The 27,927-nt window shown below is 38.1% G+C and overlaps 1 protein-coding gene across 3 annotated transcripts in view; it reads right to left on the reverse strand.

Moving 5' to 3' along the window:
* VPS41 (VPS41 subunit of HOPS complex) overlaps positions 1-27,927 on the reverse strand; it is a gene marked incomplete at both ends in the record, with an annotated part of 185,786 nt that overhangs the window by 53,391 nt on the left and 104,468 nt on the right. For all 3 annotated transcript variants that reach the window (XM_080701307.1, XM_080701308.1, XM_080701306.1), the window contains 2 exons: positions 7,890-8,036; positions 9,358-9,477. In XM_080701307.1, the coding sequence (XP_080557433.1) occupies positions 7,890-8,036; positions 9,358-9,477 (267 nt within the window). The remainder of the gene's footprint in view (positions 1-7,889; positions 8,037-9,357; positions 9,478-27,927) is intronic.

The raw sequence follows: 27,927 nt of genomic DNA on the forward strand, positions 1-27,927 counted from the left end.
TATCCAATTTAGTAATAAATAACAAAAAAAGTTAAATAAGTTCGCTATCCAGTTAAGTCTGAACCAGAAGTCAAGTACTGATTACACAATTTTTGCCAGTTGTTACTTTTTTTTTAAAGATGGTGATCTTTTACAGCTGCTACCCTAAGTATAGCTATACTATGAAATATTCTAAAGTAGAGAAAAATTCAAAGAAAACAAACATTAGTCCTGTCCCAACACGAAGATATCATCAGTAACAAATTTTTTTTTATTGGTGCATTGTATTCATACATCATAGTGGGATACAAACTTTTGTAGACATACATGCACACATCACCGAGTCAGCCCCCACCCGATCCCCACCCCATTCTCTCCCCATCCCTCCTTCCCATGCTTGGCTTAGTGGTTGACATCTAGTATTATATCAATTTATCCAAAATTAAAAATGATAATCTCACATAACAGTTTCATTTGTCTGATACCAAGCTTTTGATGACTTAAAGATAACATTTCAATATTTCTTTTTGCTTTCTTTCTTACCAGAGAATATTTTTTTCTATTTTTTAGGTGAAACTATCATATATTTATATATTTATTTTTCAGAAAAAAATCTATCCTAATATGGAATATGGATTCTAGATACCCAAAACGATCTTGAAAAAAAACAAAGCTAAAAGATATATATTTTCTGATTTCAAACCATATAAAGCTACAATAATCGAAAAAGTGTAGTACTGTTCTAAAGGCAGATATATAAGCCATTGGAGTTAAGTAAAAGCCTAGAGCTAAATTCTTCCCTGTATTGTCAAGTTATTTTTGACAAGGTTTCCACGAACATTTGGTGGTGGAAATAATAATCTTTTAACTAAATATTGTTGAAAAATAATAATTACATGGAAAAGAATAAAATTGGACCCTTACCTAATCCCATATACAAATATTAACTCAAAATAGATAAAAGACCTAAATATAAATCTTAAGACTATAAACTTTTAGAAGAAAATTTGGGTCATAAAACCTCATAACATTGAAATTGGCAGTGAATTCTTGAATATGATTTCAATGGCACAGGCAACAGAAGAGTATACAAACTCCCTAAAAAATAAAAATAAAGATTGTATATCCAAAGACAATGTAAACAGAGTTAAAAGTTACTAATAGAATGGGATAAAATATTTCCAAATGCTATATCTGAAGGTATATTAATATTCCAACTAGAAATCCTAAAAATTAACAACAATAAAGGCAAACAATACCCTTTTGAGATAGGTTAAAGACTAACATAAGTAATGAATCTCCACAGATAACCAATCTTAGTTGTCTGTTGGATGGAAAATGTTGTTTCTCTAGTTCTGATGTGTGTTTCCTATTTCTTCTTTGTAGTTAATCTCTTTGAGTATTTTCTCTAGCGCTGGTTTTGAAGACATAAATTCCTTCAGTTTCTGTTTGTCATGGAAGCTTCTTATTTCTCCATCTAATTTGATAGAAAGTTTTGCTGGGTAGGAAATTTTTGGCTGGAAGTTGTTTTCTTTCAGAGTTTGGAATATGTTACTCCAAGCCCTTCTGGCTCTCATAACTTGGTTTGGGAAGTCTGGAGTGATTCTAATTGGTTTGCCTCTGAATGTCACTTGGTCCTTTGTTTTTGTTGCCTTTAAGATTCTCTGCTTGGCTTCCACATTGGTCATTTTGACAATTATGTGGCATGGGGATCCTCTTCTCCGATCCTGTCTAAAGGGAGTTCTATAAGTTTCCTGGACCTGTGTATCAACCTCTTGCTCTATGTTTGGAAAATTTTCTGCTATTACTTCCTTGAAGAGATTGTTGATCCCTTTGGTTTCACTTTCTTTTCCCTCCTCTATTCCAATTATTCTTAGGTTAGCTCTCTTAAAATGGGCCCATATTTCTTCAATGTCAGATTCCTGCTGTTGGAATCTTTTTTCTAGATTAGAAACTATGCGTTCATTTTTGGAATGATCATCTTCTAAGAGCGAGATTCTGTTCTCCATGTGGTCTAATCAGTTGTTTGTGCTTTGAATTGAGGCCTTTACTTCATTAATTGCATCCTTTATCTCTTTTTGGCTCTCTCTGAGTTCTTTTCGAAGCACCTCTATTATTTCTACAGTTATTTTCCTGATTTGATCTTCTAGAAATCTCTGATTTTCTGTTTTATAGGGTTCTGATGTTGTGGGGTTGTGGGCATTCATTGCTCCAGTATTATTCCTCTTTCCCATGATTTCGGAAGTTTGTGCCTTCTCTGGGTTCTTCCCTTGGGTCACTACGACTTCACTTAAGGTGCTCTGGATCTCGAGTCTGTAGTATCTCGACTCCACTACTCCTTTACTGGGTTGTATCACAGAGTCTCCGACCCAGGGAGTCGATAGAGGCTGCTTTAAACTATGGGGGGTGCCAGGTTGCACGTTCTCCTATGGTGTGATATCTCTGCCACCGCCACTCCCCCACTGGGTCAAGTCTCAGGGAGTACAGTACTGGGATTTCTCCTCTTGGGGCCTGCAATTTGACTCACTTTTCTTGAGTTCGCAGATGTAGCTGAACTGGACTCGGTGAATTCGCTGCTGCTGCCGCCGGTGGCAATATGGCGCCGCTGCCATGCCCTCGGCCGTGAGACTGGCTTATTTCTTCTTGGTTTTGAGTTCCACTCTGAGTCCCTGCAGCATGTGCTGAGCTCAGCCACTGGGAGCTTTAGATGCTCCCTGCGCTGAAAAATCCTGCCTGGCTGTTCCGCAGCGGCTCACCTTGGCTTGCTGTAGCCGTCTGGTGAATTCACCACTGCCGCCGGCAGTATGGCGCTGCTGCCACGTCCTCAGGCGTGAGGCCAGTGTATCTCCTCTGTGGCTCTGAGCTCTGTTCTCAGTCCGCTTTCTCTCTGGAGCCTGGTGATTTTTTTGTTTCTCTGGTGATGGTGTTTTCTGGCTATGAAAGGCGCTGATTTTGTGGTAATGGAGATTGGTTGTTAGCGGGGCTCTTAAGCCCTGCTTTTCTCGGACGCCATCTTCCCGGAAGTCCAGTAACAAATTTTTTTAAATGGAGGTTATTTTAATTAAGCTAACAATTTACCATGAATAATTAATTAATTAATTAATTTTGGTGGTTCTGGGGTTCCTGGAAGCCCTTTTACTCCCGAGCTACACTCCCAGACCTCTTTTTATATTTTTTTTTATTATGAAACAGGGTCTCTTAAGCCAGTGTGGCTGGCTTTGAACCTGCGCAATCCTCCCGTCTCCGCCTCCCAAGGACGGGGATTACAAGCATGCACCACCACGCCTGGCTACCATGAATAATTTAATATATTATTTAGATATTCTTCCAAAACACAATTCCTTAATATCTTTATTGGATCTTATTATAAGAATGTACTATAATTTGATTGATCTCCTTTTTGGCCATTAGTTCTTTATTTCTATTATAAGCAATAGCATAATCAACAAGGTAAAATATAAAACTTTAGGACTTTTGTTTCCTTAAGATAAATTCCTAAATTCCAATACATACAATGTATGTTTTGTTTGCTTAACTTACCTGTCTAAATTACCATCTGGCTAAACTGCAGCAACTCTGTGAGTACAGGAGGCAGCATGCTTCCCTTCCCACAGCACACAAACTCCTGGCTCTGGAAATACAAGACCCCACTCAGGAGTGACTGGCTACTTTCTCCCTTGATTGCTTTTTGTCATCTGCCTCTTAGGCCATCCCCTACAATCTCCTGGCTGCTTCCCCCAACTTTCCTAATCTCCTTATTAAGTAGACTTATGAGCTTATAAGATATCTACTCTTTTTTCCACACTTAATAAGGAAACTACTAAATTGTCGATAAGAGGCACACTCTACACTGCTAAATGGACAGTTGTTTTAATGCTCTGATAAAATGCATGTGGAACAGTCTCAAATGGTTTCAAGTACAACAATAAAGCATCAGTTCTGGGTTAAGGTTATTTTCTTAAGATTATGGTGCAGTTTTACCACGGTGTGATGGGGAAGAAGAGGCATGTGCTAACAGGGTAGGAAGGCTTCCTGGAAGAAGTGACACGTAAGTAAAGCAGGAGAGTTAAGATAGGTATACAAAATAATGTGACAGCCTGGGCCCTTTAGCTAGAATGTCAGTCAGACAGAATCAGAGAGCCCAGGGGAAGCAAGGGGCAGAGCTGAGGCTGGAAAGGAACTCAGAGGTTATATTATGCAAAACCTTGGTAGCCACGCTAAAGTCAGTCATTCTGTGGGTAATGAAAATTCCTTAAGCAAATTTCACAGGAGGCTGATATCTGATCTGCATCCTAGATATATTATTCTAGCTGTATTGATTGTTTAGAACAGACCTAAGGCTCAGGGACGGAGGCAAAACCAGAGCTTCGAGAGATGATAGAGAAAAGGGCAGAGATTTGAAGGATGTGATAGACCATGAGGACTAAATGGGCCTCTTCCAACCCTCAGGTACCTTGGTGGATAGTGGTCCCATGTCTAATCTAGAGCTGAGAACACTGGAGCTATGAGGTATTCAAGACCACAGGGCCAGAGCTAGGACTCAGGACAAGGCCTGACTGCTTCTCTCTGGGTATGCCACAGTCTTCTGCACAACTCGCAGGCCACTGCTGTACTCCTTTCCTCAGGTCTGCAGTCTAAACTCTCACTATAGCAAATGTCTCAGGATGGGCAGCAGCAAGTATGGGTGTGAGGAGATAAATGGTATCCTGAGGATCAATAATTTTAAGAGCCCTTTCTACTGAGGTGGACTTTCACACATGAGCAATAATCTGCTTCATTCGACTATCTCCTCCACCTCATCCCCAAACCTCTCTTGCCTTTTTCCCTGGAAACACACACCATTAGAAGTTGCTCTATTTCAGAAAGGTTAGCTTCATCTTCCAGTTCATTAGCCAACCATTATTTTTCCCTTTTACTTACACTCCATATCCAATTATTTTTTAAACCAATTTTTTATTGAACATAAATGGTATACATTTAAACTATACTTGGTGCCTTCTCCCCCCCGCCCCCATTTTCCCTTCCCCCTCCCACCAATGGTTGTCCAGGGTAACCATGCCATATTCATAATTTTACACATATTCGAATGTAGACCCTCATTAATCAAGTTCAGCCTTCCTCCTCTCCTATCTTTCCATTCAAACTTTGCTGATATTTCCCCTCCATATTCAATTATTAACAAATACTGTAGGGTCTACTCTCAAAATACACAGAGCATCTAGTCTTTCTCACCATTACCATTATGCGGATCCAAGAATATACTATTTTAAAGTATCTGCTACTGCAGCCTCCAGCCTGGTCTCACCTCTTCAGTGTCCCTTTGTTACTGAGCTCCAACAGTGATCCTTCTAAAAAGCAACTCAGCTCATTTCAGTAATCCACTGCTCAATGTGCTCTGCTGGCTTCCCAGCTCACTCAAAAACTAAAGACTCATGAGCCAAAAACTGATCTGCTCCCACTCCTCCGTTTCCCCCTACCCCACAAACATCTCTCCTAGGCAGCTGCATCTTTAACCTTCTCCTCCACACATGCTCTGCTCTGACAATAATGGCTGCCTTCTGTTCCTTGAAAACAACAGTCACACCCCTGCCTTAAGAAGCTGTACTTCTGTTTTCAGTGCTGACCCACCCTCTGCCATGGAACCACCACAGGGCCGCGTGGCTTCTACCTAAATGACACAGTATTTATTAGAAAGGCTGACCTTGGATATTAAGTGGTACCTAATCTTAAACATCTTTACCATTAACTGGTTTAAATGTTTTCCTTGGTAATTTATTATCACCAACATGATATATTTATTTGCTGATTTAATTTTGTCCATCTTCTCTCACTACAACATATATTTGACAACCTGCAAAGCCAGAATACTAAAACACTGCCTGGCATACTGCAGGCACTTGGTAAATGTTGGCCAAAGGAAATGAAGAATGAAACTGTTAGCACTAACTGCGTGCCGAGTGGTGGAGGTGAAGGTGGGGTGGGGGGTGAATGTGTGCACAAGATGCAATACTGAGGATCAAACTCCAGGGCCTTAAGCATACCAAGCAAGTGGTGATTTATCTCATTCTGAGGAAAGACAAGGTTCTTATTGTCTCTTCCTTTGAACTGAGAAATGCTCAACATTCAGATAGCTGGGTAAGAAGAAAAAGAATTTCCAAGGTAATGTAGTATATTTGATATAAAATTTTAAAAATCTTAATTTAGTCACAGTGAAAATGTATTTGTTTCCTTCGGCTGCTATTAATAGATTACTACAGACTTCATGGTGTGAGAGAACTGAGATGTATCTTCTTTATGGCTATGCAGGGTAGGGTCTGAGATCAGTTTCACTGGGCAGAAATCAAGCAACAGGCTGTAATGCCTGCAGGGCCCTTGGCCTCCTCCGGCTCCCGTGGCTGTCAGCATCCCTGTCCACCACTCCACTGTCTGCCTTGGTTCTTTAGGGCCAGTTTCTTCCGTTCCTTGCCTCTCACTAGGATATGTGGGATTGCATTCAGGGCCCAAATTATAATTCAGGCACTCTCCCCACCCCAACGTCTTGGACTGAATCACATTTTTGCCACGTAAATAAACATTTTTAAGCATTAGGTTTAAGCATCTTTGTGTCACTATTTATCCCAACACAAAAAGCATTTCCAGTAACAACCAGTTAACTTGTTACATGTCCTATTATGCTGCTTTTTTTTTTTTTGTCTTTCCCCTTAAGATAACAAAAATTTTAACTTTAAAACAAAGGAAACATCCACTTCATCCATTTAAGGAATGTTTAAAATACCAAGAATCTTAAGGTTTTTGGATCAGAAACCACATAATAGGATAAGAAGACAAGGAAATCACTTCTTTTTATTCTAGATTATTGGGGTATTTCATTCCTGCTATTCTAAATATGAATCAGGCTGTATTCATATAATATATGAAAATAATTATGACTAAAAGAAAGAAAAACCTGAATCACACAACATAAGGGCTAGCTGGACCATATCTTAAGTGCAACCATATTGTTTTGGTAATAGCAACCATTCTATTAATCGTTTTTTGTGCTTTCCCCTTTTCAGAGAAAATTCCAAATAGCCATGTCTCTTTCATGAATTGTCTAGAATTTTCTGGTATAACAACGATAGCTAAGATTTATTAAGCAATTACAATATACCAGTTTCTTTGCCAAACTCTTTATAAGCATTATATCATTTGCTTCTCCCCAAAACTTACTAATTGAGAATGACTATTCTCCCATTTTGCATATGAAGACAATCAGATGGAATTAATCCTAGATTTGTCTGACTCCAAAGCCTGAGCTCTTTCATTAGAGTAGTGCTGGGCTACTTTCTCATACCAGTTTAGTTTAATTTTAGCTGACTTAGTTTATTTTGTTATAAATGTGAATGAATTTTGAGCCCCTTTTATAAAACAGCTAAATTTTATTTACCATGGCACATAGGGGCAGATCATTATATATTAGAAAAGATTCCCAAATCTCATTATTGGTAGTAAGTATAGGCCTCCTAGTGTATCAAATTATTACCAAGCACAAGAAGATTTAGTTTTAACCTTCTTTCTCCACTCTCAATAACTCAAATGAAGAAGCTATGGGTCAAAACTGAGGAATACAGAAAATATAATAAAGAGGAAAAACTGACTACCCAACAAAACTAATCACATGTTCAATAAATACCTACAGCCAATTCGGTTGTGGGAAATGTAATAAAAGCTCTAAAAAGGCAGCTCCAGCCTGAGCATTGCAAAGTTCACAGACTGTTTTGCATGAAATAGAAAAATAACAGACACATATATTAACCACTATTTACATGTGAAAATATTTGGTTCCTAGAGGCCATTCACAGACTCATGTTCTTTAGACTACCCTCAAATGATTTGTAACAAGATGAACTTAGAAGGACAAGCAAAATCACCTTGACAGAAGTCCCCCAGCCAATAATTAGTGTCACACTGTCCTTCCAGCAGAGGCTGCAGGGATACATATCTGGGCGAAGACTTATATCATCCCGGGGCACATTGGTGATTCTTTGCTTTGAGGTGATGTCAAAAATCTTCACACCCTGTAAAATGAAGTGGCATTAGGCATCCTCTACTTGGGAAAAGGAATATCTGGCAGTGCTGATAGACCAGGGCTAGAAACCTTGCAAAGGAGAATGCTTCTGGCTCCACACAAACCAGCTCTATGAAAATCAAGCCCCCGCCAAAACAAACAAACAAAAAACAAACATTTATCCTTTTCTGGACAGAGGATAGTTTGTTAGTGGACGGCATGGGTACAAATGAGAAGTGTGCAGATATCAACAACTGCATGCCCCAAACAACAGACAGGTAACATTTCTAATTGCATTGCTCCACTAAGAGAAAAAGATTGCTTTTCAGCAAGGCTTTGATTCTGAAAAAACCATCAATATAAAGAAAGCTACATCTGACATTTTCAAGTTCTCAAATGGAACTTCCAAGTAGGCACCTAACTAAAAATGTACCTAGAGAACATGGGTTTGGTTCCCTTTCTTGTGACCCAGGAGAAAAAAGAAAAGTCCTGACTGGTAAGGTGGATTCTGGGGAGAGTTCTATCTTTTAAAATTGAATGAAACCAGTTTATTCAATGATACCTTGACATTTCAAAAGATATGCCAAGCGTGAAAAAGATTATTATTATTATTATTATTATTATTAATTATTATTATTTTGGTGGTACTGGGGTTCCTGAACGCCCTTCTCCCTCTGGGCTACACTCCCAGACCTATTTTATATTTTTGAAACAGGGTCTCTTATGCCAGCATGGTTGGCTTCTAACCTGCGTGATCCTCCTGTCTCCGCCTCCCAAGCGCAGGGATTACAAGCGTGCGCCACCACGCCCGGCTTGTGAAAAAGATTATTTTGAAAACTTTCTACACTTCTCAATTCATATCAAGTAAACTTGAAATAAGTTACAGTAACAAATATTATGATCTACTTTCTTAAAAGCAGGCCTAGATTTTGTCTATGATTATCCTGAGAGTAAAAGAGAAATCAGCAATATTCTCCACTTGTTTCATATCAACTGTTACTTGCCCTTGGGCAATAGACAAACTGTATTTTCAAAACCACATTCCCAGTACAGCCCTTCAATTATTAAGATAGCTTTTCATTTTCTTGGCTACTCTCCACGCCTCAGGTTCCTTACCCTGAAATAAAGTCCAGAATATGTTGGGAATTACTACATTATAAAGCCCCAAACAATCTAATTTATTTAACCTCCCATTTATGATACTATTTGCAGCTGGTAACTTTTAGAAATGACCACTGGAGTGAGAGGCACCTGCTCCCTTTGCCACAGCCCTATCAAGTGGCTGCTCTCCTGCCACTGACAAGTGTTAGGAGATGAAGATGTGATTTTACCATGTTATTGGCCCAAGCAATCAGATGACCTCTCCACTTCACACTCCGTATGTTTCCTTCTCCTTCGTGGAGAACAGAGGACTTCCACCTATTCATCCAGGACCGTTCGAACAGCAGCAACTAGGGAAGAGCAGAATAAACACAGACTTTCAAGAACAAAATCATTAGGTTACAGTCTTTACTTACTATTTCTGCTTGTTAATGTAGCCAAATAACAAACAAGTCATCTCAACATTTTTTATGTAGACTACATTTTATGATTTGCATTTTGGAACAAATTCTCCACACATCCTTTCCTCTCCAGGACATTTTATTTAAAACAAATTTAAATGTTGAGGTTACTACAGAGCCCAGCCACAAGATGGCACCAAAATACCAAGGTTCAGGGAAAATAATGCACATTAGTTAAAAGATTTGTACTGCTGAGAGTTCTTCAAATGACTGCCAAGAAACTTATTTTGTAAACTGGAAAATCAAAATGTCATAAGCTTTTCATTGAAGATAAAATGTCACTCACAGATTAAACTGCAATAGAAGTAATCTCTATTTCTCCTAAGAGAAAAAATTTGAAAATTACTTCAAATAGTAATTCATGTTGCAAAATAAGGAAAATTTGCCTTAGGATTAGCCTCCTTTAAAAGTTTAGTTGCAGCAAGGTGCTACCACATCTCATGCCGATCTTGAGAAAGCTCGATCAGGGGATCCGCAACGGCGTAGGGGGCATGAAGTATGTCTAGCATTCCTTTCTTCATAAATTAATTTAGGATTATTTGGATTAATATGTATAATTGGAACTTTATGTATAAACATTATAACTAAAACTGATGGGCAGCGGCTTGTGAGAGACTCAGACAGCAAAAATTTTTCCCAAGGATAAAGTTATTGGGCCAAACAATAAGTTTAAACTGACCTTAGTTTGAGCCACTGTATAAGATTAGGTTTGAGTCAGCCTTGTGAAGTGAGACAAAACATACTATGATTAATTAAATGTCTAACACCCTGCCCTGATGTATATAAATAATATTTCCTGTCCTTAAAAATCCTGCTGACATGACTATGCACTTGCTTTTCTGCCAACAAAAAAAATATATAAAAGATATAACAAATCCTAAATAAAACAGAGAAGTTTAAATCTAAATTTGTGTGGTCTTCTTCTCTCATCGACCTCGGTTTCCCCTCACCTTCACATGAACCTCGACTCTGCTAAGGCTGGACCCCGGCAGCCAGGCGTGGTGGCACACACTTGTAATTCCAGTACTTGGGAGGCTGAGACAGGAGTATCACAGGTTTGAAACAGGCCTCAGCAATTTAGAGAGACCCCGTTTCAAAAACATAAAGAAAAAGGGTGGGCTGGGAGTGCAGCTCAGACGTAGAACGACCCTGTGTTCAATCCCCAGTACTACACACACAGAAAAAGCTTAGTAGCTAGGGTCTTTATTCCAAAGGTCAGAATATATAACTGAAAAAATCCTGATAAAAAATTTTAAAAATAAAATACATTTACTGCCGGGTATGGTGGCACACATTTGAAATCCCAGCATTTGGGAGGCTGAGACCGGAGGATCGTGGTTTGCAACAGTCTCAGCTACTTAGTGAGGCCCTCTGCAACTTAGTGAGACCCTGTTTCAAAATAAAGAATAAAAAATAGGGCAGGGGGTGTAGCTTGGAGGTTGAATGCCCCTGGGTTCCAACCCCAGACACACTAAATAAATAAATATATAAAATAAATAAATAAATACATAAATACATAAAATACATTTACTGATTAAACCTCTAAAATGAAGAAGATAATTTCTATCATGTATGTATTATTAAAGACAGTAAAATTTTTTCTTGATATATCTGATTTGTTTAAGACAACAATTATACAAATACTTAAGACATAATATCCTGGTACATGTTTATCCCTTAAAAGGAAAGGCTAATAACAAAATTCCATAAAAGAATGTTTAAAATTTCTATCATCAGGACTTCCGGGAAGATGGCGACCGAGAAAAGCGGGGCATAAGAGCCCCGCTAACAACAAATCTCCATTACCACAAAATCAGCGCCTTTCATAGCCAGAAAACACCATCACCAGTGAAACAAAAAATCACCAGGCTCCAGCGAGAAAGCTGACTGAGAACAGAGCCACAGAGGAGATACACCGGCCTCACGCCCAAGGACGCGGCAGACGCGGCAGCAGCGCCATACTGCCAGTGGCACCGGCGAATTCACGGGACGCCTACAGCAAGCCGAGGTGAGCCACTGCGGAACAGCCAAGTCGGGATTTCTCCGCGCAGAGAGATCTAAAGCTCCCAGTGGCCGAGCTCAGCACACGCTGCAGGGATTCAGAGTGGAAATAAAAACCAAGAAGAAATAAGCCAGCCTCACGGCCGAGGGCATGGCAGCGGCGCCATATTGTCACCGGCGGCGGCAGCAGCGAATTCAGTGAGGCCAGTACAGCTACATCTGCGTACTCAAGAACAGTGAGTCAAATTGTGGGCCACAGAGGAGAAATCCCAGTACTGTACTCCCTGGGACTTGACCCAGTGGGGGAGGAGTGGCGGTGGCAGAGATATCACACCATAGGAGAACGTGCAACCTGGCACCACCCACAGTCTAAAGCAGCCTCTATCGACTCTCTGGGTCAGAGACTCTGTGATACAACCCAGTAAAGGAGTAGTGGGGTCTGAGATACTACTGACTCGAGATCCAGAACACCTTAAGTGAAGTCATAGTGACCCAAGGGAAGAACCCAGAGAAGGCACAAACTTCCGAAATCATGGGAAAGAGGAATAATACTGGAGCAATGAATGCCCACAACCCCACAACATCAGAACCCTATAAAACAGAAAATCAGAGATTTCTAGAAGATCAAATCAGGAAAATAACTGTAGAAATAATAGAGGTGCTTCGAAAATAACTCAGAGAGAGCCAAAAAGAGATAAAGGATGCAATTAATGACGTAAAGGCCTCAATTCAAAGCACAAACAATCGATTAGAACACATGGAGAACAGAATCTCGCTCTTAGAAGATGAGCAATCCAAAAATGAACGCATAGTTTCTAATCTAGAAAAAAATATCCGACAGCAGGAATCTGATATTGAAGAAATTTGGGTCCATTTTAAGAGAGCTAACCTAAGAATAATTGGAATAGAGGAGGGAAAAGAAAGTGAAACCAAAGGGATCAACAATATCTTCAAGGAAGTAATAGCAGAAAATTTTCCAAACATAGAGCAAGAGGTTGATACACAGGTCCAGGAAACTTATAGAACTCCCTTTAGACAGGATCGGAGAAGAGGATCCCCAAGCCACATAATTGTCAAAATGACCAATGTGGAAGCCAAGCAGAGAATCTTAAAGGCAACAAAAACAAAGGGCCAAGTGACATTCAGAGGCAAACCAATTAGAATCACTCCAGACTTCCCAAACCAAGTCATGAGAGCCAGAAGGGCTTGGAGTAACATATTCCAAACTCTGAAAGAAAACAACTTCCAGTCAAAAATTTTCTACCCAGCAAAACTTTCTATCAAATTAGATGGAGAAATAAGAAGCTTCCATGACAAACAGAAACTGAAGGAATTTATGTCTTCAAAACCAGCGCTAGAGAAAATACTCAAAGAGATTAACTACAAAGAAGAAATAGGTAACACACATCAGAACTAGAGAAACAAGATTTTCCATCCAACAGACAACTAAGATTGATTATCTGTGGAGATTCATTATTTATGTTAGTCTTTTACCTATCTCTAAAGGGTATTGTTTGCCTTTATTGTTGTTAATTTTTAGGATTTCTAGTTGGAATATTAACATACCTTCAGATATAGCAATTGGAAATATTTTATCCCATTCTATTAGTAACTGTTAACTCTGTTTACATTGTCTTTGGATATACAATATTTTTTTTATTTTTTAGGGAGTTTGTATACTCTTCTGTTGCCTGTGCCATTGAAATCATATCCAAGAAATCACTGCCAATTTCAATGTTGTGAGGTTTAATGACCCAGATTTTCTTCTAAAAGTTTATAGTCTTAAGATTTATATTTATGTCTATTATCTATTTTGAGTTAATATTTGTATATGGGATTAGGTAAGGGTCCAACTTTATTCTTTTCCATGTAATTATTATTTTTTAACAATATTTAGTTAAAAGATTATTATTTCCACCACCAAATGTTCATGGAAACCTTGTCAAAAATAACTTGACAGTATTGGGAAGAATTTGGTCTAGGCTTTTATTTAACTCCAATGGTTTATATATCTGCCTTTAGAATAGTACTACACTGTTTCAATTATTGTAGCTTTATATGGTTTGAAATCAGAAAATATATATATTCTAGCTTTGTTCTTTTTCAAGATCGTTTTGGGTACCTAGAGTCCAGATTCCATATTAGGATAGATTTTTTTCTGAAAAATAAATATATAAATATATGATAGTTTCACCTAAAAAATAGAAAAAAAAATTCTCTGGTAAGAAAGAAAGCAAAAAGAAATATTGAAATGTTATCTTTAAGTCATCAAAAGCTTGGTATCAGACAAATGAAACTGTTATGTGAGATTATCATTTTTAATTTTAGATAAATTGCCATAATACTAGATGTCAACTACTAAGCCAAGCATGGGAGGGAGGGATAGGGAGAGAATGGGGTGGGGATTGGGTGGGGGCTGACTGGGAAAAGTGTGCATGTATGTCTACAAAAGTATGTATCCTACTATGATGTATGAATACAGTGCACCAATAAAAAATAAAAAATAAAAATAAAAAATAAAATAAATAAAATAAAAAATAAAACAAATTATATTAAAAAAATAAATAAAATAAAATAAAATTTCTATCATCAGAGGCAGTTTCAATTTACTTTACTATATTTATATCCTCCCCCCAAAATAGGGTAGCAGTGGGGATACAATAATGGAAACAGCAAATTCATTTTTTTAGTTCTATATCCTATATATCTTTCTTCATACTTAGGTTCCTATAGTCAGAAAAGGCACACAAAAAAAGAAAATTTTGAAGTTAAATATGTGTTCATCTTCACAAGCTGAGTTGAGCCACTTTAATAAGCTAAAAATGTTTGAAGATCTATTATCCACACAAAGGAAGGGCAGCCTCACAACTTCTATGGTGGTGACTGGAGGCAGGGATTTTACTAAACTTGTTTAGCCTTGTCTTCCCAGTAGAAATATCACATATATGCACTCTCAAATACCTTCTAACCTATTGCAACCTTGCCTTTCTCTCAGGTTCTAATTAAGAAATGCCAGCCATAGGGCTGAGGGTATAGCTAGCATGGAAAGCTTAATGTTTGATCCCTAGCACCAACACCAATAAAATAAAACAAAACAAACAAAACGCTAATAATAATTGCCATCATGCCTTCCTGCTGCCAGTTAGAGATCCCTGGGTCTATGATTCAGCCATTTCCTCTGCTATCAGAGAGGACACTATGTCCAGCCAAATGCAGAGGGATAGTGATAGGGTTCAGTATTTTGACATAATATAGGTTTGAAGTTTTGGAATGGAGAAAGGCTGAGGAAATAGTTGCTGCTACAGACAAAATCACATTCTGCTAACAAGAAGTAGCTAATAATAATTTTTAACATTAGGAATTAGTGAGATCAAAGCCCATGACCTGGGTCAGGTAGAGGTGACTTAAGAAATGGGGAGGAAATAGTAATTGTCAGAAGGAATGGAAGGCTGGAGACAGGAGAAAAGTCTGGTGAAATATAGAATCCAAGTCCTCTCCCTCACCAATTCACAACTAAAAATGACCAACACAGTACTCAGAGGAGAAACAATTATACCTGTGTAGGAAAATTAAATATTCCCAAAATTTAAAATTTAAAATTCTGAAAAACATATTAAAAATAAGGCTCCAGTGAAGGCCATGATTTAACTATTTCCAGAAACACCTGCATGGGAAGTAGGTGATTGGTTAGTCACTATAATGCCATAACATCCCCCACACTCAGAGGACTGGAGGAAAGGGCAGTCCCTGGGCAAGCCTCAGCAGAAACATGCCGCCAACACCACCAGCTGTCACCTGGAGCACGCCTGGGAAGAAAAGAAGGTGTGCTAGCAAGAGGAAGGCACCTAGGGGAAAAAAATACATGTTTGAAAATAATGAGAATTATCCTGGGTATAAGAGAATTCTCGTACTCCTGACTCCACAACAATAAGACATTCCAAAAAACCAGAAAATAACTCTGAAAGTGAAAAGTAATTATTACCATGGTTCTCAGGTGACAACAAAAAAAAAATAAAAAAAAGATAACAAGAGTCAAGAAAAAAAAATTTAAAAAGATAAGAAATATACTCCATCCTGTGTAAAAAAAAAAAAAAGAAAAGAAAAGAAAATCATACTGCAACCAGAGTACTCTGAATGAGAATATAGATACTACAAACCTAAAATTCAGAGGATGTGATCAAAAGTTGTAAGCAAGAAGCTGTGTGTGGTGGCACACACTTGTAATCTCAGCATTTGGGAGGCAGAGACCAGAGGATCGCAGTTTGCAGACAGCCTCAGTTATTTAGCAAGGCCCTTTGCAACTCAGTGAGACTCTATTTCTGAAATAAAAAGACTAAAAAATAGGACTGAAGGTGTAGCTTGGAGGTACAGTGCCCTTGGGTTCCATCCTTGGTACCGCAAAAAAAAAAAAAAAAAAAGTTGTAAACAAGGAAAATTTATTTTTTTTTGTTTTTTATTGGTGCACTGTAGTCATACAAGTAGTCATACAAGTCATACAAATAGTCATACAAGTAGGTACAAGATGGTAGAGGCATACATGCACACATCACTCATTTAACCCTTCCCCAATTCCCACCCCATCCCCTCCCTCACATATTTCACTTAGTGATTGGTATATTTGTGAATGTACATCGTGTACACTATGGAATTTCCCTCTTCCCCCCTCTCACCCCCCTCAGTTGGGTGGCCTTATTTTCTCATCTATAGTTTCTCCTTTGTCTAGAGCTCCTCCTATGACCCATTCTCTCCTTAGCTTTCATATATTAGGGAGAGCATCCAATTTCTTACTTTTTGTGACTGACTAATCTCATTTAGCATAATGTTCCCAAATATCATTAAAATAGCCATTCTTCCAAAAGTGACCTACAGATTCAATGCAATACCCATTAAATTACCAAGAATGTTCCTCATAGGCATAGAAAAATTAGTCCTTAAATTCATTTGGAACAAAAGAACCAGACTAGCCAAAGTAGTTCTCAGCAACAAAAACCAAGCAGGAGGAATCACAGTACCTGGCTTCAAACTATACTACAAAGCTATAGTAATAAAAACAGGATGGTACTGACTCAAAAACAGATACATAGACCAATGGAGCAGAAGACTCAAACACACTTAGAGCCAGCTGATTTTTGACAAAGGGGCCAAAATCATACACTGGAAAAAAGATAATCTGTTCAACAAATGGTGTTGGCAAACTGGTCAACTATGTGCAGAAAAATGAAAATAAACCCCACTTTCTCACCCCGCACAAGAGTCAATTCAAGATGGATCAAAGACTTGGAAATTAGACCAGAGACCTTGAGGCTCCTTGAATAGGGCATAGGTCCAACACTGCAACACAGAGGGACAGATAAAAACTTTCTCAACAAGACCCCAAAGGCAGAACAAACTAAAAGGCGGATCAATACATGGGACTGTGTGAAACTGAAGAGCTTCTGTACAGCAAAGGAAACTAAAGAACCTCAACAGAACAACAAAAGAATGAGAGAACACAGAAATTCAAATGGCCAATAAATGCATAAAAAATGTTCAACATCATTAGCTATCAGAGAGATGGCAATCATCAAATCAAAAACAATAAATTCTGGCAAGGATGTGAAGAAGTGGGAACTCTCATACAGGTTTAGTGGGATTGCAAATTAGTGCAACCACTTTGGAAAACAGTATAAAGGATCCTCAGAGCCAGGCGTGGTGGTGTACACTTGTAATCCCTGCGCTTGGGAGGCAGAGAAAGGAGGATCACGCAGGTTCAAAGCCAGCCTTGCTGGGTGAAGAGACCCTGTTTCCAAGTAAAAGAAAAACATAAAATGGGTCTGGGAGTGTAGCCTGGAGGAAGAAGGGTTTCCAGGAATCCCAGTACCACCAAAATAATAATAAAAAGGATTTTCAGAAGAATGGGAATGAACCTACCATATCACCAGTACTATCACTTCTGGGTATCTATCCAAAAGAAGGGAAACCAAACTACCAAACTAATACATGCATATTTATGTTTAAACCTGCACAATTCACAACTGCTAAACTATGGAACCAGTCAAGATGTCCATCAATAAAGGACAAAATCATGTCATTTCCAGGGAAATGGATGGAACAAGGAAAATTTATAGATCTGAATGTTAGCAATGAACAGAAACAGATGGTACATGCACTGACCACATAAAACAAAATGTACTTCACTGATGTTTATAAAGAGAAAATTAAGCCAGGCATGGTGGCACATGCTTGTAATCCCAGCATTTGGGAGGCTGAGACAGAAGGATAGTGCAGGTTCAAAGCCAGCTTCAGCTACTTAGGCCCTTTGAAACTCAGTGAGACCCTGTTTCAAAATAAAGAATAAAAAAGAGGGCTGGGGGTATAGCTTGGAGGTAGAATGCCCCTGGGTTCCATCCCCAATACTGTAAAAAAAAAAAAAAAAGAATAAGATTAAATAACTAGAAAAAATGCTTTGTTCCTGGATAATAATACCCATAACTCTCATGGAAGAACTTAAGTTTCATTGCATTAACCTGTGACTTTAATGTAAGCCAAAGAAAATCCCAAAGTACTAAAAATTCACTTAAAAACAATGTGAGAAAAACAAAGCCAGGCATGGTGGCACAGTAACCCCGGCATTCAGGAGGCTGCGACGAGAGGATTGCCATTCGCAGACAACCTCAGCTACTTAGTGAGGTTGTCTGCTACTTAGTAAGATCCTGTTTCAAAATAAAGAATAAAAAGTAGGGTAGGGGGTGTAGCTAGGAGCCTTGGTTCCATCCCCAGACTCAGAAAAAAAAAAAAAAAAAGCAAAGCAATTTGGTGGGAGGGGTGGACTGTCTCTGCGAGGTAGTAAAACATTTTATAAAATTATCAGCCAAAATATATAGCAATGATCCTAGAAGTGAAGAAAAAAGAGAACTGACAAAGATGAATCAAAATGATACAGCCAGGCCTGTGGGTGTGGGTGTGAGACGTGCGGAAGGGCATCCTCAAACTCCTGAGCATCATTTTTCTGAAGGATCCTTTAGCATTTTGGATCCAAAGCTTCCAAAATGATGACAGGAAGTCTGTGCCTAGATGGTTAATGCTGATAAATTACAAGAGGAGTAAAAAAAAGTATGTAAAGAGCCATCTATAACATCCAGAAATGGACTAAAAACAAGGAAGTGATTGAGTACAACATAACATGGTAGAGCCAGATAACTGAGGAATGTTTCCATTTCTATATGATTTAATATGCATATACTCAACAGAAAAAATATTCAGAGAATATTACACACAAAACCAGATTTTCAAAACAAAAATTACTTATGATGCTCTTCCCTTAAATAAAATATGAATATTTATATGTAAATATGACAAAAATATGAAAGATACATTACACAGTAATCTCAATTCTAGCAATGTGTGACGGATTTTACATTATTTCTATTTTATAGTTATTCTACACTGAACACATGATCTTTATAATGTTAATACATTAATAAAGGGGAAAAGCATTCTTTTTAAATAATCAGATTAATGTAAGAAAATACTTGAAACAACAAAACAATATAAAAAAACTGACTAGAATTTGGAGAGAGAATGCTTGAGGTATACTGAACACATATTAGAATTAATTTACATAAGCACACCTACTTTTTAAATAAAATATTAACTCAATTAGTAAGTTTGATTAATAAAACATTAATCTTTAGTGACAATTCCGAACAAAATCCAAATTCACTCCAAAGAGTCCTTTCTGCTGCAGCTGGTATGCTTCCACCTATGGGAAGAAGCTAAGGCTTAAGGGCCCTTGGCTTCCTTTTGTCTCCCACCCTAGCTCCAAAGAAAACTTGCAGCAGAGGGCAGGAAGAAAGGAAAGGTCAGAATTCTGAATGCAGCTCCTCTCAGGGTTAATTCCAATTGGCCTGTGGACACTGCTCTGAGACGAAGTTAGAGGGACAAAGAAGCTTCTCCTTCAATGACAGGTTATAATACAGACGAGCAAATGCTACTCTATGGACTGAAGTGTGCTCAAAGAAAAATATACATTCACTCAAGTGAATGTGACAATTATCATTACAATTTCAAGCATCATGCTGTCTTCTGAAATCTTTTCCAATGGCACTGCCCAGGCTCCTCTCCTCTAGGTCACCTCCTCACCCTGGGGCATATATTTCTCTCCAATCTACTTTTAATTTTCACTCACGAGTCTAATTTTCCAATCCTTACATAGTATTAAACTTTAAATGTCAGCTAATAATTGTGGAATCACTTCCATTATTGTCTTCATGAAGGATTTGATTATAATATTTACTTCATAGAACACAGAGCTTCTTTCACACAAGAGTTTCGAAGACCAAATGTTCTGCTCTTTTTCTCCTAATCTATGGGAATTTCAAGCAGACACATATTTTCTGGCAGGAATGCAAGGAAAATTCACTTTGGTGATTTAAGAAAAGATAAACTACTTTCCTTGTAAACACTCTACACTAATTTAACTACCACACAGCTATCTGCCTCTATTTCACTGACATTTAATAAAATCCATTTCTTTTTTCTAGTCATAAAACTGCCTAGAGACCTACTGAGCACGAAAGTTCTACAAAGCATTTTAAGGGGTAAACCATTGAGCGAACTACCCTTAAAAGCAGCTGGTTAATTTATTTGGTTCATCTTCCACATCCTGTAATATTGAATTGTCATTATCACAATACTGAGAGCAATTTAAGCTCAATGGGAGCTAAGTACATAGAAAGGAAAGGCTGTTTCCAAGAGGACTGCTTTTTTGTTGTTGTTGTTGCTGCTGCTGCTGGAGAAAGTATTTTAGGGCTTTATTTCCCATAAATCCACATTCTGGCAGTCAGCACTCTCCGTACTTATATTTCAATAGGAGCCCTCACATCCCAGCAATATACTTTATTCTCCTATGTTTTGTGCTGATAAATCTATCTGGCTTTCCTACACCGCAGAGTGGTGGAAGGATGTACAATCCAGTATCTCCCCCATATGTGGCAAGATTCCCATCAGGCTGTAATACAGCCTAATGCCTGTCATTACCCATTAACCACTCTTCACTGACTGAGAAAGGAGTATGATTAGCTCTGTTTTAATCATCTTGTAATCTTTCAAGTTTATGACTTGGCTCCTTCAGGCTTCCTCAACACTGGCAACAGTGCTTGCTTTGAAGTAGACAAGAAAGCAGGAAAGACTGGAAGGGGCACCAGGCCATGGAAAGTTTAAGACACCAAGTACATTCCTATGAAAAGGACTGAGAGGCTTGGAAGAACCAGACAGAGATGATTCTGGGACTCAAGACAAGAAAGTAGAGAAATAACAAAATGCAAGATGCAGAAAATTAGAACATATCCGAAGACTTCCGGGAAGATGGCGACCGAGAAAAGCGGGGCTTAAGAGTCCCGCTAACAACCAATCTCCATTACCACAAAAAGAGCGCCTTTCATAGCCAGAAAACACCATCAACCAGAAAAACAAAAAAACCCACCAGGCTCCAGAGAGAAAGCGGACTGAGAACAGAGCTCAGGGCCACAGAGGAGACACACGCGCCTGAGGACGCGGCAGCAGCGCCATACTGCCGGCAGCAGCGGCGAACTCAACGGACGGCTACAGCAAGCCAGGAGAGCCGCTGCGGAACAGCCAGGCGGGATCTTTCGGCGCAGACAGCATTTAAAGCTCCCAGTGGCTGAGCTCAGCACACGCTGCAGGGATTCAGAGTGGAAATCAAAACCAGAGAAGAAAAAATACGCCAGCCTCATGGCCGAGGGCGTGGCAGAGGCGCCATATTGCCACCGGCGGCGGCAGCAGCAGTGAATTCACCAAGTCCAGTACAGCTACATCTGCGTACTCAAGAACAGTGAGTCAAATTGCGAGCCACAGAGGAGAAATCGCAGTATTGGGCCTCCTGGGACTTGACCCAGTGAGGGAGTGGTGGTGGCAGAGATATCACACCATAGGAGAACGTGCAACCTGGCACCCCCCATAGTTTAAAGCAGCCTCTATCGACTCCCTGGGTCGGAGACTCTGTGATACAACCCAGTAAAGGAGTAGTGGGGTCTGAGATAATACAGACTCGAGATCCAGAGCACCTTAAGTAAAGCCATAGTGACCCAAGGGAAGAACCCAGAGAAGGCACAAACCTCCGAAATCATGGGAAAGAGGAATAACACTGGAGCAATGAATGTGCACAACCCCACAACATCAGAACCTGATAAAACAGAAAATCAGAGATTTCTAGAAGATCAAATCAGGAAAATAACTGTAGAAATAATAGAGGTGCTTCGAAAAGAACTCAGAGAGAGCCAAAAAGAGATAAAGGATGCAATTAATGAAGTAAAGGCCTCAATTCAAAGCACAAACAACCGATTAGACCACATGGGGAACAGAATCTCGCTCTTAGAAGATGAGCAATCCAAAAATGAATGCATAGTTTCTAATCTAGAAAAAAATATCCAACAGCAGGAATCTGACATTGAAGAAATATGGGCCCATTTTAAGAGAGCTAACCTAAGAATAATTGGAATAGAGGAGGGAAAAGAAAGTGATACCAAAGGGATCAACAATCTCTTCAAGGAAGTAATAGCAGAAAATTTTCCAAACATAGAGCAAGAGGTTGATACACAGGTCCAGGAAACTTATAGAACTCCCTTTAGACAGGATCGGAGAAGAGGATCCCCACGCCACATAATTGTCAAAATGACCAATGTGGAAGCCAAGCAGAGAATCTTAAAGGCAACAAAAACAAAGGGCCAAGTGACATTCAGAGGCAAACCAATTAGAATCACTCCAGACTTCCCAAACCAAGTCATGAGAGCCAGAAGGGCTTGGAGTAACATATTCCAAACTCTGAAAGAAAACAACTTCCAGCCAAAAATTTCCTATCCAGCAAAACTTTCTATCAAATTAGATGGAGAAATAAGAAGCTTCCATGACAAACAGAAACTGAAGGAATTTATGTCTTCAAAACCAGCGCTAGAGAAAATACTCAAAGAGATTAACTACAAAGAAGAAATAGGTAACACTCACCAGAACCAGAGAAACAAGAGTTTCCATCCAACAGACAACTAAGATTGGTTATCTGTGGAGATTCATTATTTATGTTAGTCTTTTACCTATCTCTAAGTTGTATTGTTTGCCTTTATTGTTGTTAATTTTTAGGATTTCTAGTTGGAATATTAATATACCTTCAGATATAGCATTTGGAAATATTTTATCCAATTCTATTAGTAACTTTTAACTCTGTTTACATTGTCTTTGGATATACAATATTTTCTTTTATTTTTTAGGGAGTTTGTATATTCTTCTGTTGCCTGTGCCATTGAAATCATATCCAAGAAATCACTGTCAATTTCAATGTTGTGAGGTTTTATGACCCAGATTTTCTCCTAAAAGTTTATAGTCTTCAGATTTATATTTAGGTCTTTTATCTATTTTGAGTTAATACTTGTATATGGGATTAGGTAAAGGTCCAATTTTATTCTTTTCCATGTAATTATTATTTTTCAACAATATTTAGTTAAAAGATTATTATTTCCACCACCAAATGTTCGTGGAAACCTTGTCAAAAATAACTTGACAATATAGGGAAGAATTTAGCTCTAGGCTTGTATTTAACTCCAATGGTCTATATATCTGCCTTTAGAACAGTACTACACTGTTTCAATTATTGTAGCTTTATATGGTTTGAAATCAGAAAATATATATCTGCTAGCTTTGTTCTTTTTCAAGATCGTTTTGGGTATCTAGAATTCATATTCCATATTAGGATAGATTTTTTTTCTGAAAATAAATATATAAATATATGATAGTTTCACCTAAAAAAACAGAAAAAATATGGTCTAGTAAGAAAGAAAGCCAAAAGAAATATTGAAATGCTATCTTTAAATCATCAAACGCTTGGTATCAGACAAATGAAACTGTTATGTGAGATTATCATTTTTAATTTTGGATAAATTGCTATAATACTAGATGTCAACCACTAAGCCAAGCATGGGAAGGAGGGATGGGGAGAGAATGGGGTGGGGATCAGGTGGGGGCTGACTGGGCGATGTGTGCATGTATGTCTACAAAAGTTTGTATCCCACTATGATGTATGAATACAGTGCACCAATAAAATAAAATTAAAAAAAATTATCACCTTTACAAATAGGAAAATAAAAAAAAAAGAAAAAAAAGAAAAAGGATTTAAAAAAAATCTATGATTTAATGCACAGTGTATTTAGCTCTAGACAGTTCTATTGATAGAACTCCTTTAATGTTTTTCTGATTCATTTGGTGCTTAACAAAGGGATTACTTTAGCTCTTCTATCTCAGTTCACTGTTGTACACTTCTTTAATTATAAATTTTACTGACTAGTGAGGTAAACAAGATAATTGTGAGAGATTTTAGTAAGCATATATCAAAATTGGACATCTCTAGTAGACAAAGGTGGGGAATACAAGAATAACAATGCAGTAGTAAACTTGTATGTGTGTGCATGTGTACCTGTACACTCACGAATGTGGGAAATGAAAAAGAAACATATATTTTGAAAAGAGAAGGTATATTTTTCTTCCTATGTGTTCATGGAAGACATCTGCTGTAGTTGATCCTGAGGCAGGGAATCTATCTCAGTGTATAGAGCATGTGCTTAGCATGTGTGAAGCCCTGGGTTCAATCTCAGCAATAACAATAAGAAAGGTGATATCATATTGGCACAGAGAAATTCTCAATACATTAAAAAGAGGTTTACTATAGGTCACATTCTTTGACCATAATTTATAAGTTAATAATTAAAAGCAATAAAGTTAAAATTTAATTTTAATTATTAAAAATAATAATTAAAATCTTGGCCACTAAGAAATGAAGAATTATGCTGTCAGATAACATTTTTTTATTAAAGAAATCAATGCTGAAATTGTATACCTAGCAACTTAATAACTAACATTTTATAAAAGAATCTAAAAGATAAGTAGCCAGGTGTGGTGGCAGATGCTTGTATTCTCAGCACTTGGGAGGCTGAGACAGGAGGATTGCACAGGTTCGAAGCCAGCCTCAGCTACTTAGTGAGGCTCTCAGCAACTTAGACCCTGTTTCCAAATAAAATATAAAATAGGTCTGGGAGTAAAGCCCAGAGGTAGAAAAGCCCCTGGGTTCCACCCCCAGTAACACACACACACACACACACACACACACACACACACACACATACACACACGCACCCCAGCTGAGGATATTGCTTGGAAGGTAGAGGGCCCTTGGGTTTAATCCCCGGCAACCTCCGCCTCCCCACGCACAGAATGTTAGAAGTTGTTGGATGGCAGGTTTGAGGCCAGCCTCAGCAATTTAGCAAGGCCCTCAGCAACTTAGTGAGATCCTGTTTCAAAAGAAAAAATGAGGGGGTGTAGCTCAGTGGTAGAATATCCCTGGGTTCCAAAAAAGTTGTTTATTTTTAAAGGCAATAAAGTAAATAAACCCATTACTAACAAGCTTAAAGAAAAAAGAAAACACAACTATATGACATTTTGAACAAGAAAAGAAACATAACCACAGGAATAGAAGAAAAAAAAAAAAAAGAAAATTAGAACATATCCAATAAGACAGTCAATGAAGGGCATAATGATGGAGAAGACCTGTCATACAAAGACTTAAATATTCGAAATTTGGAAAGGTCATGAATGAAATTTAAAAGGTCAAGAAGGCAAGTGAGAAAAGCATTAGTGAACATGGAGAAGACTGGGATTGTGCCTTTGTCTTGCTTCCTGCTCAGGCCTGAAGTTTAAAACACACAGCTTTTCTAACCATCACCAACAATTTACTACCTCCATGAAGAGAAAACATAAAACAGGTAGGAAGAAAGAAAGACTTTCTCAAGTATATTATTCCTTTAAATTCTTTCTGGACAAGTTATAATCTTTAATCTCCTTTTCCTAAAGGTAATTTGGTATGTTTAAAAGAAACTAAATACAGACTAAACACTGCTATCATAGGAAAGCTTCGTACACACATGTATTCTCAGAGTCTGCTTGATTAGCCAATTGCTTATAGGCAATATTTAATTAAAATGATTACAAAACAGACTCTGGGAAAGCCCTTAAATTTCACTAATCTTGTGAAACTACATAGATAGATCAATGCCTTGAAATTGAAAAAAAAAAAAAAGCAAAAAACACCATTTCACTGTAAGGTAACAGTCAGGGTAACAACCAAGAAATCTAAACAATGGGTTCAATATGGACTAAAACAAAACAAATCAAAACAAAACAAAAAAATCCCTAACCACCAGAGTGCCATTTATGAGTTAGAGATAACAGATAGAAATCTATGGATCTATCCATCCATCTGTATGTGTTAAACAATTAACTATGCCCAGTATGTGAAGTGGGCTCCTATTTACACTAGGAATCTATAATCTCCGCATATGCAAACTCACAACCACAAATATGATTTTAGAAATAGCTGATATGTTTATTAACTTTACCACTAAAGGAAAATCTTCCATATGGATGCCACAGGCTTAATATCGATAGATGCTAATGCCAAACACTCTGGGTTTGTGTTTCAATTGCCAGGGCTCAAGATCAGACCCCCAGTAGAAAGGTAGAGAAAACACAAAAGTCATCTACTATATGAATAAACTTTAGTTAATATCCTATGCAATGATCAAGTGTCACTATTTTAACCACACATTATCTCAAGTGTAGGTAGATGATCAAAGAGAAATATTGACATAGCAAATGCTTAAAAAAAATCTGCTAAGTACTGAAATAACCTGAATACATATGTATTTGAACAAGTCTTTTACTCAGCTCAATGAAGAAAAATAAAGATCAGGACACTAAATGCAAAAGAAAAAGTCAAATGAGTCCGCCTTCCCACTTTATAATGGAGTCTCTTATGTTGTGAAAAACGGTGGTTAACTGGGCACACTGCTTAGTCATTGACAACTTCCATGGAAGTGGCAAAAGTGATGGGTTTAGGGCAAACTCAAATCCACAAGCCACATATATTTATCCTCTCCTTTCACTCTTTAGTGTCTAAAGTCTCATTCTAGATAATGCCTCCCAGGGAACAAGAATAATTATTCCAGATTTTGCCAAAATTGGAGAAAAGGCTTCAGGCTATTCAGTAAGCAGCAATAATTTGTGCTCAAATTGACAATAAATATCAAATGGACAGTCTTCATTTACTTGGCTTCTATGGTAATATTAAAAGCTGCCTTAAGCAAAGAATATAATCAGACAAATCACAAAGGAAGATATAGTAGTGGCTAATAAATAAAAGTGCTCCAAATCTCTAATAATTAAAGAAACTGCAAAATATTGGCAAAGAGAAGTGGTGAAATATATATTCACACATAGCTAGTATATAAACTGCTCTAAGTTTTCTAGAATGCAATTTTGCTTGGCAATAACAAATCAAATGCCTAAAAAAATCATAACCTTTGACTCAGTAAATCTAATACCTGAAATCAATGCCATAAAAATATTCAGAAAAGCAGACAAAAGTTCATGCCCAAAGATTTCTAGCTTCTTTGCAGCATGATTTTTGACAACCAAACACCAGATACAAAACCTCAAGCTCCAATTATAGGAGAATGGTGAAGAAAATTCAAATAGGTCATAGGACAGACTATTATGCAACTAATAATACTGAGCTAAGAACAGACTTCAATAATGTAGGAAATTTCATATGCTTCACAATGGTAAGTTAAAATAAGATCTGAAATGCATCTGTATATCTTTTACTGTTTTTATTATTATAAAACTTCTAATGTAGGTTTGCTACAAATAAAGCAAATATAATGTCAATGAAGACTAGAAAGAATATTCATAATCCTGTCCATACACAAATACTATTACTATTTTGGTGATAGCCTTCCATGAATATACTCACATGCATGCTTATGTGTACACATACACACACACACACACACACACACACACACACACACACGCCAATCAGATCATACATTCTGGGAAAGTACCTCAACAGAAGCAATCCACTAAAATGCTGAGCATTTTATTAGTTCCCACTGAGAAAGAGAAAACCTGACATCAAGGCTTACTCACAGATGGGCCTTGGTATTCTCCTGAAACTAAACAGTTTCAGAGAACACTAACATCAGATGAAGCCATTCTGTGAGCACAAAGAATCAGGACAAACAAGACTGTTATGGCTGGGATGTGCAATGTCCCCAAAGGACATGTGTTGAAAGCATGAGCAATGCAGCACGGCTCAGAGGTGGGCACGGCTGGGAAAGTGGGTCGCTGCGGCTGTGGTCTTGAGGACTGTCTGTTCCTGTACCTCCCTTTCTTGACTGCCAGGAGCAGAGCCGCCTTCCTCTGCCTCAATCTGGCACCTTGGAGCCAGCAAGCTACGGA

The sequence above is a fragment of the Muscardinus avellanarius genome (assembly GCF_963383645.1).
Source record: "Muscardinus avellanarius genome assembly, chromosome: 9".
NCBI lineage: Eukaryota > Metazoa > Chordata > Mammalia > Rodentia > Gliridae > Muscardinus > Muscardinus avellanarius.